This window comes from Ursus americanus, chromosome 5, assembly GCF_024610735.1.
Source record: "Ursus americanus isolate L20-20 chromosome 5, mUrsAme1.1.p, whole genome shotgun sequence".
NCBI lineage: Eukaryota > Metazoa > Chordata > Mammalia > Carnivora > Ursidae > Ursus > Ursus americanus.
This window is the reverse complement of record NC_142131.1, coordinates 15,887,372-15,899,778: the sequence shown is the minus strand read 5'-3', so window position 1 is coordinate 15,899,778 and position 12,407 is coordinate 15,887,372. Positions and strand designations below refer to the sequence as shown.

The 12,407-nt window shown below is 33.6% G+C and overlaps 1 protein-coding gene across 9 annotated transcripts in view; it reads right to left on the bottom strand.

Moving 5' to 3' along the window:
* The window catches only part of ARB2A (ARB2 cotranscriptional regulator A), a 422,367-nt gene that overhangs the window by 313,539 nt on the left and 96,421 nt on the right, over nt 1-12,407 (bottom strand). For all 9 annotated transcript variants that reach the window (XM_087861977.1, XM_045796280.2, XM_087861983.1 and 6 more), the window contains one exon: nt 408-473. In XM_087861977.1, the coding sequence (XP_087718103.1) occupies nt 408-473 (66 nt within the window). The remainder of the gene's footprint in view (nt 1-407; nt 474-12,407) is intronic.

The window sequence follows — 12,407 nt, the reverse complement described above, 5'->3', positions numbered from 1 at the left end:
GGAAATAAAATATATAATTATAAAAATCAGGAAATAATTAAAGAGACAGTGAATGTCTAAGTGCAACATTAAGTACACTGGTTTACTCTGAAAAAATAAGTAAAAATAAATCATACTAATTAAATAAGAAAAGGCAGAGGGGGTAGTCCTTTTAAAGGCATCATCATTTTCAAAAAAGACTGGTTATCAGTGTTTTTTTCTCTACATTGAAGAGTATTAATTTTAAAGAATTATTGTGCACAACAAAATGAGGTACACTGCCAGAAATTTAATATTATCATGATCAGTATCAACACATTAGGACCTTAATGTTTAAATTTACCACAGTTAAACTAATATAAACAGTTTCTTCTGAATTGAAAACTATTTCATTTCAAAGTTTAACCATTTTTAAAAACTGGACTTACTGGAATTGAGATTTTTTTCAAGTTACAGTCCTTTTCCAAGAGCTCATACACATACTTTGTGATAATCTAGGTAGGAAAAAAAAAATAACACATTAAGATGTAATGCCATCCATTATCAAAATTCACATAAATTATTATGTTATTGCTCTGAATGAGTATCTATCTTTGAGTGTTCCCCCACAGTTTTATTGAGAAATAATCGACATATATCACTGTATAATTTTCAGGCATTACAGCATGATGGTTTCATGTACATATACACTGTTAGATGATTACAACAGGTTCAGCTAACATCCATCTTCTTACGTAGATAAAACAGAAAGAAAGAAAAAAATAAAAAAAGGAAAGAAAGTTCTGTTTGTGTTGGGAACTCTCAGGATTTATTCTTTTTCAAACTTTTCTATGTATCCTACAGTAGCGTTAACTGTAGTCCATTAAGTTGTACATTATAACCCTAGTACTTATTTATTTTATGACTGAAATGTTTTAATACTAAATTAGGAGATTCTGGCTTACTCACTGCTGCTATGTGAATAACTACGAACCTTAATACTAAAAATTAGGGCCAGTTAATATAAACTTGCAAAAATATACAAAGACTTCCTGTTTTTTCAAAGCGGTACTCTGAAACCATATTTTCTTTTTTCAGTGTTTCTAGAATCTGTTTTCCCCTACGATTTCCATATAGGAATTATACCTGATACAGTACTATCTTGACTGAATCCTAACACCTCTTTTGTATTTACCGAATCAAGGAGGAAAAAGTCAGAGGTATTCTACACAAAAAAGGAAAATTAATCCAGCAAACTTAGACAGTTAGTATTACTGTTTGTAGCAGGCAGAAACATAGTTCCTCAAGTATGTCCACATTCTGACTCCTGGAACCTATTCATATGTTATGTTACATGGTAAAAGGAATTATGCAGATATGATTGAGGTTAAGGACCAGAGGGGGGATTATCCTGGATTACCCAAACTGGCCCAATCTAATCCTTTAACTTTTTAAAACTGGAAGATTACAAAAGGACAAAGGGATGCAAAGTGAAATGACCTTGAATGGTCATTGCTGGTTTTGAAGGTGGAGGAAGGAGACCATAAGCCTCTAAAAGGTGGGATACCCTTCAACAGCCAGTTAGAAAACAAGTCCCCAGTCCCGTATTTACAAGGAACTGAATTCTGCCAACAATTCAAATAAGCTATAAACAGACTGTCTCCTAGAGTCTCCAAAAAGGAACACAGCCTGTGTATACCTTGATTTCAGTCTGGTGACAATCATACTGGACTTCTGACCTGCAGAATTGTAAGATAATATATTTGTGTGGCTTTAAGCCACTGAAATCATAGTAATTTGTTACCGCAAAACTAGAAAGCTAACGCACTACTTCTATGAAGGAAAGCAAAGAGAGTGAGGAAAGAGATACCGAGTAAAAGCAATGATTTAAGAGATTTCAGTGGTCATTTTAAGATGTATTGCTCTCTCCAAAAATGTCTTTAATCATCTATGCACAATATCTCAGAGAACATTATAGCAGCAACATAATTAAAAGTCAAATTTTATGAAACAAAATCAGAAGATGATTTTTTTTTAGAAAATTAAGATGTCAATTGCTTTGGTGCTATATTCTGTAATCTAAAATAGATTCTCTATCCTGCTTTCTTTAAGGAGCCTAAAATTCTTTCTTCTATGTATATATATTCATTCATTTTAGAAAGAGTATGTTAGATGTATGCTAGAATAGCTTTACTTTGGTTAGTAATGATAATTTCAAACACTACAACACTGCACTAGAATGAGGCAATAATCTAATCGTTATTAACCAAATAGTATTCCTATATCTTAACATAGTAGTTAAAATTACGTTCATTATACCTTCACCAGAAGGTAGTGGTGCTGTAAGCCTGAAAAAATAAACTAAAAATACGTAGGATCAGACAAAAATATGTACAAAGTTATATAATGGCCTGCCACTTCAGGAAAAAATGACCTAACTAAATGAGATTAGCTAAAATGAGCAGCTTATCATTTCTGAAAATTTCCTATTATCTATGAAATTATAAAATATCCTTATGTTTAAAGCAATAAAAAAACCAATCAAATTTAATTCAAACCCAAGTTAATTCTACCACTATGCAAAATACTTCAGAGACATATTTGAGAATTAAAAAATTAAACTATTTTGGCAGTTCATACTTAAAAGTTAATATGAAATACAATATTATGGTTAATTCTCAACTTTCATACTACATGATAATAGAAAATGGTTCAAAAACTGCTTACATTTGGTTTCAAAATACATTATAGGGCAAGTGTCTTCATAAAATATCAAGCCAAATAATAAAACCATACATCAGTAGAGTTGGAGAAACACTATGTAACTTGACCAATTTGCCTTGCTCTCTAATTCCTGACTGCAGAAGAAAAGCAACCATAGACTAAACCCTCTATCTCTTAAGCAATCTGTCTGCCTGTCACATGTCAACTGTTTCAGGCAACTTTTCATACCTCATCTCAACCCTACCAAGATAAGATGAAGTGTCCTGCCTCCATGCTCCTGTGGACACGACTGAATAGTATCATGTAATATATGAGTTTCATATCATTCACCTTTCAGTTACCAGACTAGCCTTAGAACATTATAATTTTGATATCCTACCTTTACTCTTCCTTGTAGCCACACAGGAGAGTATCTGGTACATGGAAGGGAGTTAAACACAGTACACAAATTCTCCTCACTATTCATCCTGTCTACATGTTTTGAGGGAGAAAAGTGTTTGGGTTTTTTAAAAAAAAATCTTTAAAAGAAAAGATTAAAAAACAATCTTTTCTAATCCTGAATCAAGGTTTAGAAAGAAAGCATCAAGGATTCATTGCCATCTTGCTTACATGCGATTGTACGCTGCATTTAGAAAAATCAACAAACGATAATTTCAAAAGGAGATGAAAAAAAAAATCTCTGTCCAAATGTCATCTGTGTTAAAATATTCACTGGAAACACTGATTCTAGGCTTAAGAGATTAAGCATGCTCTAAAGAGAAATCTTCATTCTAGTAAGAAACATAAACTTCTGGTTTCTTGTCCAACATACAAAGAACTTGGAAGCAGTCACTACTGTCCTCCCCAAAAAAAAAAAAAAAAAACCTGAACAAACTAAAAATCAACAACTCTCCTTAGATCTATCAGAGAAATGAGGTCAAAGAGCAAACTACTGTTCTGAAAACTGGAAAAACAGACAGGCAGATACAGAGAATCAGGGCTTAGAAGAAGCAAAATCCCAGGTGCAGAAGTCGTAGGTTGAAGCCAGTACTGTGGAAGGAATACCTTAAACTGTAAGTGATTAATTGCTCAGGCTCAGTATGGACTAGCTTAAGAATTAAAAATTAATAGGAGGTGGAGCCTTAAAGACAGATCTCCCAAACATTTCCCAATTTTATTTCCATGAGTCCCAGGAGGTTCTCACTGTGAAGACAGAAAAATCCTTTCCTGCTTCCAGCAGTGGAAGGGGAAAAGTAACCATTCTGAAATATTCTAGACCTTTTTGTTCTCCTTAATAAGGCCTGCCCATAAAAAAACTATTTTACCAGCGCTTAACTGACATGAGGGAAGGGAAATGTCCAATTCGGGCTCACTAAAGGAATCAGACCTAATGATAAGAGTATAGAGCATTTCCTCCCACACCTCCCCACATTACCACCACATCACTAGGGTTCCTATAAAATAAGAGGGAATTACAGAAGAACTGTAGGACTCACATCCTATTTAAGTTCTCTAGGAAAACTCAAAGACAATAAGAGGAAATTTTGGCCTTGGACCCCAGAGCTATAGCAAATAATAAACACAGCTGAACCCCTAGCCAGATAAACATAAGACCTGAAACTAACCACCCATCTATTGAAGTTCCTTTTCCCCAATACATTATGTCTAGCTTTCCACAACAAATTACCTAGCATACTAAAAGACAAAAAGAAACGGTCTGAAGAGATAAATCAAGCATCAGAAACAGATATGGCAGAGAATTCAGAATTATCAGACTTGGAATTTAAAGCAACTATGGTTAACATGTTAAAGAATTTATTGGGAAAAGTGGACAATATACAAGAATAAGTACGTAAACAGACAGACAGAAAATCTAAGATAAAGAATCAAAAGGAAATGCTAAATCAAAAACACATAACAAAAATGAAGAATGGGGGTACCTGGGTGGCTCAGTTGGTTAAGTGTCTACCTTCAGCTCAGGTCATGATGTCAGGATCCTGAGATCAAGACCTGCATGAGGTCCCTGCTCAGCAAAGAGTCTGCTTCTCTTTCTCCCTCTGCCCCTCCCCTCCACTTGTGCTCTCTGCTCTCTCTCTTGTGCTCTCTCTCTCAAATAATAAATAAAATCTCAAAAAAAAATGCAGAATGCCTTTGATGCAACCATTAGTAGAATGGACATGAACAAGGAAAAAAAAATCAGAGTTTCAAGATATGTCAACAGACATGGCTAAAACAGAAATGTAAAGAGAAAAAAAACAATGAAAACATGGAATAGAGTATCTGAGAATCGTGGGACAATTATAACAGGTTTAACAAATATAAAATATGAATATCAGAAGGAGAAGAAAGAAGAACTATGTCAAGTAATAATGGCTCAGAATTTCCCAGTTAATGACAGACACAAAACCACAAATCTAAGTAGTACAGAGAACTCCAAGCAGGATAAATACCAAAAACAATACCTAGCTTTATCACATTAAAACTGCGTAAAACCAAATACAAAGAGAAAATCTGGAAAAGAAGGCAGAGAAGGGACAGGGGGGATTCGGAGAAGGGAAGGGAGGGTAGTGTGGGAATTTAGTTACAGAGAAAAATGAGAATTACATCACACTTCTCTTAGAAACAATGCAAGTATGAAACAAGACCAAACCAGAGAGGGAGACAAACCATGAGACTCTTAGTCATAGGAAACAAACTGAGGGTTGCTGGAGGGGTAGAGGGTAGGAGGATGGGGTAACTGGGTGATAGACATTGGGGAGGGTATGTGTTGTAATGAGCACTGGGTATGACATGGGACTGATGAATCACAGACCTGTACCCCTAAAACAAATAATACACTATATGTTAATTAATTGGATTTCAATTTAAATTTTTTTAAATAAAAAAAAGAAAGAATGCAAGCAAGAAGACAGTGGACTGAAATATTCAGTGTTGAAAGAAAAAAACCCACCGATTTAAAATTCTGTATCCAGTAAAATCATCCTTCAAATGTGTAAGAGAAATAAAGACAGTCTCAGACAAAAAAAATGTACAGAAAATTTTTTTGCAAGGCGATCTGCCTTGCAAACACTGTTAAAAGAAATTATTCAGAGAGAAGTAAATTATAGTTAGAAATTTGGATGTACATAAAGAAAGGAATAGTATGAGAAAAAGAACAAATAAAGGTAAACTGTATTTTTTTATTTTTCTTATCCTTAATGGATCTGGTAGATAATAGCTTGTTCAAATAACAACAATGAATTTTGTGATTATAGCTTATAGAAAAAATGAATGACAGCAAGGTTATAAATTATGGGAGGTAGAAACTAAGAATACTCAAGTACTTGCATTACCTGTGGAACAGTATACTGTTATTTGAAAGAAACACTGGAAGGAAAATAATTACTACTGATAATTTTCCTAGATTTCTTTTAATGAAACCACAATGGAAGAGACAGGAAAGTAATTCTGAGATTATATATTCAAGAAATAGTGCCCTTAGCTACCAATAGAATAATGTCCTCTCTGGAATTAGAGTCTAACTAAGCTTTTTTCTAGCTCAGGGTTTCTCAATACAGGAATTAAAGAAAATTTTAACGAAGTGAGGAGGGATGATCAAAGAAATAAGACTATAGAAAGAAGGAAAATGAAGTCTAATAAAAAATCAGTTCTCAGTGGAGTACTTCCAACAGAAGGGGTACGTTCATGCTGCAATAAATTCACTTTAGACATTTACTGAGCAATTGTTGCGTGCTTATCATGTATCTCATACATTTCAGCATTATTTCCATTCCTGAGTTAAATAAGAAGTGAACACTGATACACTTTATCCCTACAAAAGCAGTGAAATAATTCTGGCAGATTAAAATTCAAGGTGATCAGGGGGGAGAGGGTGATACTAAGAAGCCTCCCAGAAAGTACTTCAGACACTTTTGGAACTGGATTTGAGAAATGAAATGAGATGAGAAGACATATTTGATAAGAGATATGACTGGATAAAGATAATATAAATATTTTAATTGGATGAAAATATAAAGTTCATTTTACTACTAGATTGTAAGGCTTCCATTCTTTCTTACTCTGAAGGAAATCCTCTTGTTCGCAACAAATTAAATTTGGCCTGATAGACTCAGAGCAATAACAATTTTTATTTCACAACTTTATTAACAACGTAAGATACAAACCTCTCTATTGTGCCTATTAGGAGAGTAAGAACTTTAGCCAAAACACAAAACAACAAAACTCATAAATTGTTAGTTATATCTACCCCTAAGGAGAACACTTAAATGCTAAGAGTAAACTGATTTGGGGAGTAAAGGTAAATAAATATAACTGAAAGAAAAATTCTGAAAGATTTAACTGTATCTATGAAATCCTATACTTCCTGCAATCAAAGAAAAGTCTCAGAAATTAGACTAAATAAATTACCTACCTGAATTAGTAAAAGATGAATTTTAAAATGTTTTAAAGGAACATCTTTTAAAGACCCTTAGGCTAATCAACGTGGTAGAAATCTAGTTCTAGTTGACGGAATGAAATTAAATCATTTGTAATGGGTATAGCGAAGCAAAAGTTTACTTTCAGTTTTCTGCTCAAGATGATTATGTACATGGTATTTTTATTAAACAGATATTCACAGAACGGTTGAAAATAGCTTAGTTCTACCTAAGCATCCCCTTTTAATATTATTCATTTGCTTAGGAAGCTCTGATTTCACATATAAACCAAGAGGTCAGTATAGAACTCTGACTTAGAGAGGTGCCTGGGTGGCTCAGATGGTTAAGCGTCTTTGGCTCAGGTCATGATCTGCAGGTCCTGGGATGGAGCCCCATGTTGAGCTCCCAGCTCCGTGGGGAGTCTTCTTCTCCCTGTCCCTGTGAAACAGCCCCTGCTTGTGCTCTCTTTGTCTCTTGTCTCTCTCTCTCAAATGAATAAAATCTTAAAAAAAAAAAAAGTATGACTTATAAATGTATCACAAATGTAAAAAAAGTTTGATATTATCAGGTTTTACCATACTGGAAGTTTGGTATTATTTTGGAGACAGACTTTGCTTTTAATACAATCTATACTAAATTATATCTATTTTGTGTTACTCAGTTCCACTTCACTTATTAATAAAAACAGCATTAAAAAAACTCCATGGCAGGGGTGTTTTGAGGAAGATGGCGGCGGACTAGAAGGACCCTAGGCTTGTATAGTCCCATGAACACTATTAGATAACTATCAAATCATCCTAAATACCCCAGAAATCAACCTGAAGACTGACAGAACAAACACCACAATTAAAGGGAGAGAAGAGCCCACAACGAAGATGTGTGTTCATCAAACTAAAAAGAATAAAAACAGTAAGATTTTTTAAAAAATTTAAAAACTCCAAGGCTTTTAAGAAACCAGTCTTACTCATTTTTGTCTTCAAAGTACAATTGGTAGGAGATTTTAGGTCGGAGCAATGATTTGACTTACAACACGTTATCCCCAAAAAGGAATGTTAGGAACATTCACACAGTGTAACTTTTACTTTCAGGGATGAACAATGACAGCTTTACTTGGGCATACAATTCTAGATCAACAGTTATTTTCTCTGGTGTTTTTTGGATTCCGTGGTTGTAGTTAATACTTCTGCTATCAGTCTAATTGAACTTGTTGGTAATCAGGCTTCATTCTCTGGTTTCTTTTACAGCATTCCCTATGTCTTTTATGGACTGCAGATTCACTATCATGTCTAGGTGCAGATTTTGTTTTATTAATTTTCTTGAGGACTCAAAGTATTTTCTGAATCTTTTATCAATTCAGAGTAAGGCCTTGTTTAGTCTTATTTCCTCTACTTGACTACATTCCTTGAGAATAAAGAGTATACTTTGCACTTAATTGTAGTTCAAACAAAAGCAAGTGGAATAAGGTGCTCAATAAAGTTTTGCTGATTTTTAACTTTTTCTAAATATTCATTAATGAAATAGAAGAAATGAGCCTAAAAGAGAACCCTGTAACTCAGTTGATTATTCCTTTATCCTCCCAATACTTTCTGGGTATTTCTTAGTCTCATACATTTCAGACTAAAATATTTAATAGAATATACATGGTATTCTTAGATTTTAAAGTGAAAAAGAGTGACTAATAATGAATAAGATACTGTTTAATTTAGGGCATTTTATAATATTTTATCTGTTGTATATCTGTAAAAATACTGCAGCTAAAATTCAGGATGGCTGATTCCAAAGCTAGCTCATGTTACTTTGAGAATGAACTTTACTACTGGATAATTTGAGCATCTGTAGTACTTCCACTGTCAGAAAATCTGAATGAAATACTATAGTTCCCAGAGTATGCCACTCCTACAGCCCTTGCAGCCTCAACTCCTTCTCAATTACTATCTCTACACCTTCAGACATATAGATACAAAACACTGAGTCACTTTACAGTGCTAGGAGTGTAATTCAGCATCAGTTTCATGTTACTGGCCAAGAGAGTGGGTAGGAGAGAGTCTTGGCCATCTCAAAGAAAAGTCGTCTAGGGGCCCCTAGGTGGCGCAGTAGTTAAGCGTCTGCCTTCGGCTCAGGGCGTGATCCTGGCGTTCTGGGATCGAGCCCCACATCAGGCTCCTCCACTGGAAGCCTGCTTCTTCCTCTCTCACTCCCCCTGCTTGTGTTCTCTCTCGCTGGCTGTCTGTCTCTGTCAAATAAATAAATAAAATCTTAAAAAAAAAAAGAAAAGTCGTCTAGCTTCAGTTTTTCAGTTTGTGATTTGGGGAATGCAGTAAGAGCTTAGTAGAGAGAAATCACCTATAGTTCTCTCTTCTGTAAAATCTCATTATTCTGCCTCAGTGCCTCACCTGAGTTTTGATTAATTAAAAATTTCTTATTGGTATCAGTATACACACTTATATTTGTTGTGTTGTGTGTCTGTGTGTGTATATATATCTCAAATATTTTAATATGTATTTCAAAATACATATATCCATCTATATAGACAAAATGGATATAGGTATAGATCTACATGAGTGTATAGGCATTTATGCATATATACATATATATCTGTACACACATCTATATTTTATTTATTTCCATATTTACCTATCTACAGAGATTAAAACTATGAATATATACACATGTATATGCACAGACATGAACACGTTTGCTGAGGGCCTAGAAGAAATGTCAATGTCACCAATGTACACACCTTGGTGTGTAGATAGTGCGTGTGTGTGTGTATGTATACATATGTATATATACATACATATATATACACACACATACATAGACATATATGTAAACACCTTTTCAATAAAAGTAACCAGGGCTCATTGAAGAGAAGGTTGATTCAGAGGCTTGGGTTTTATATGTCATTCTCCATTAGGAGGAATCACGGATCCTAAGAGAAAAGGTTGATTCGGGGCTTGGAGCACAGCAATTACAAACCTGAAAAAAAGGGGGGATTTTTGTACCAAGAAGTAAGAAAATACAGAAACAGCAATGAATAAATACCAAAATAACACAAAAAACTGCTTGACAAGAACTCTTCTAGTCAAATCTGGGATAACTTAGGCATTAAAACTATGATAGCAATAAATTATATGACTCACTGAATAAAATAAGAATCTATGAGTCCACAATGATATAAACAACTGAATGAATAAAGTTAAAAAAAAAGAGAGAGCTCTTTCTTATATAGAATACCAACTAACATATATAGAAATCATGATGGAATTAAAAAAACCTCAATGGATGCTAAAATTAATAGGCTGAGGTTCTGAAAAGAACAAAGCCTCAAGTATCTGCCCAAAAAGTACTTATTGATTACAAAGAGGAAAATAATAATAATATATGGTATGATCGGACAGACATCACCAATATTGGAGCAAACCAAAAATGTATTCTTTTTTTTTAAACTTAAATATAGTTGACATACAATATTACTATGTCAGGTGTAACAACATAGTGATTCAACACTTATATATATATTATGAAATGTGCACCATGATGTCTACTTACCATCTGTCACCATACATAAAGTTACTATAATATTATGGCCTATATTCATTCATTCAAAATCACGTACTCCTGATAACATGCAGTGAGGACAAAAAATCATTTCTAGGGTACTTCTGTCAAAAATGCATAACCTGAATGTAATCATGAGAATACATATGACAAACTCAAATTGAGGGTCATTCTACAAATGTCCTGAACTCCTCAAAAACGTCAGTGTCAAGAAATACAAAGAAAGGCTAAAGAATGATTCCAGATTAAAAGAGAATAAAAGGACATGACAATTAAATGCAGTATATGAACCTGGATGTAATCCTGGACTTGAAGAATATTGATTTTTAAGTACATTATGTGACAATTAGCAAAATTTAGATGTGGCTTGTAAATTGTATTATATTAAATCAATATAAAATTTCCTGATTCTGATAATCGTACTGTAGTTATCAAGATAATATTCTTGTTCTTAGAAAATACACACAAATGTACTGGTGGCAAAAGGGTATGATGTTTCCAACTTACTCTCAAATGGTTCAGAAAAAAATCATATAATATACAATATACATGGTTCCTTATAATCATGCAACTTTTCTGCAAGTGTGAAATTATATTCAAACAAAAAGTTATTTTAAAATTTCACAAACTGTTCATATTCCTACTTCAGGTGCTACTGACACTGCATTTATTTTCACAAGTATTTCATTTGAAATGTGGCAGATGACAAATAGGGTAACAACAATTTGCTTTCATTAAAACATTTTAATTTCTTGAAATGTTATGACAAGACCACAACTATACTCTACGAGTATAATATTCATCCATTATTGCTTGTCAAAATCAAGGACTCAATGGAGTAATAAGTCTTAAGAGTTTGCTAAGTTTGAGCCTGTGTTTATCTCCCACCTAAAATTCTAAAATTGTCTTAACTTCCCCCATTATTCTCTAATTCCCCAAAACTCAATTCAAATGCTACCTCCTACTTAATGTTTTTACTTATTCTGCCAATGAACCCTATCTTTCTTATGACATTTAGTGTTCCATCTTGATTATCTCACATTCTCATTTGCCCACTGAAGTGAACACTTTAAAAGCAAGAATTATATCCTACTTTAATTAAAAAAATTTTTTTATATCCTACTTTTAGTATCAATCACATTGTAGATAAGCAATATATGAATAATGAGTGAATGAAAAACAATTGGTAGTGCTTGCAAACATGTGGCTTTTCAGTTTATCAAGAACTGTAAGTAATACAGCACACTTGAAACTCTACATATAACTTCTAACTTCCTTAAAACGTAACTAATTATAGCCCACTATATTGACTGAAAGCCTTACCAATAAATAACGTAAAGTCAGTTAAATAACACGTTATATGTTATATATATTTTGTACATAAGAATATATACATATATTCTTACAATAAGGTAAGCTAGAGAAAAGAAAATGTTATCAAGAAAATCATAAGGAAGAGAAAATACATTTACAGTAGTGTACTGTATTTACTGAAAAAAACAACAAAACCAAAAACTGTGGTGGATCCGCACAGTTCAAACCTGTGTTACTCAAGGGTCAACTGTATTACATTGGGACTCAGAATCATTTAGAATAAAGATCTGCCCAGTAAGTCACCTAACTATTTAAAAAACAACACTTTTCCCCTTTAAAGGTCCCATTTATCCAACCTCTACATTCCATCCTACCTCCCTCCTAGGAAAGGATAGAGGGAAGATGGGTTGGAGATGCGGGAGAAATGGAGGAAGGAAAAAAAATTTCTTAATAATT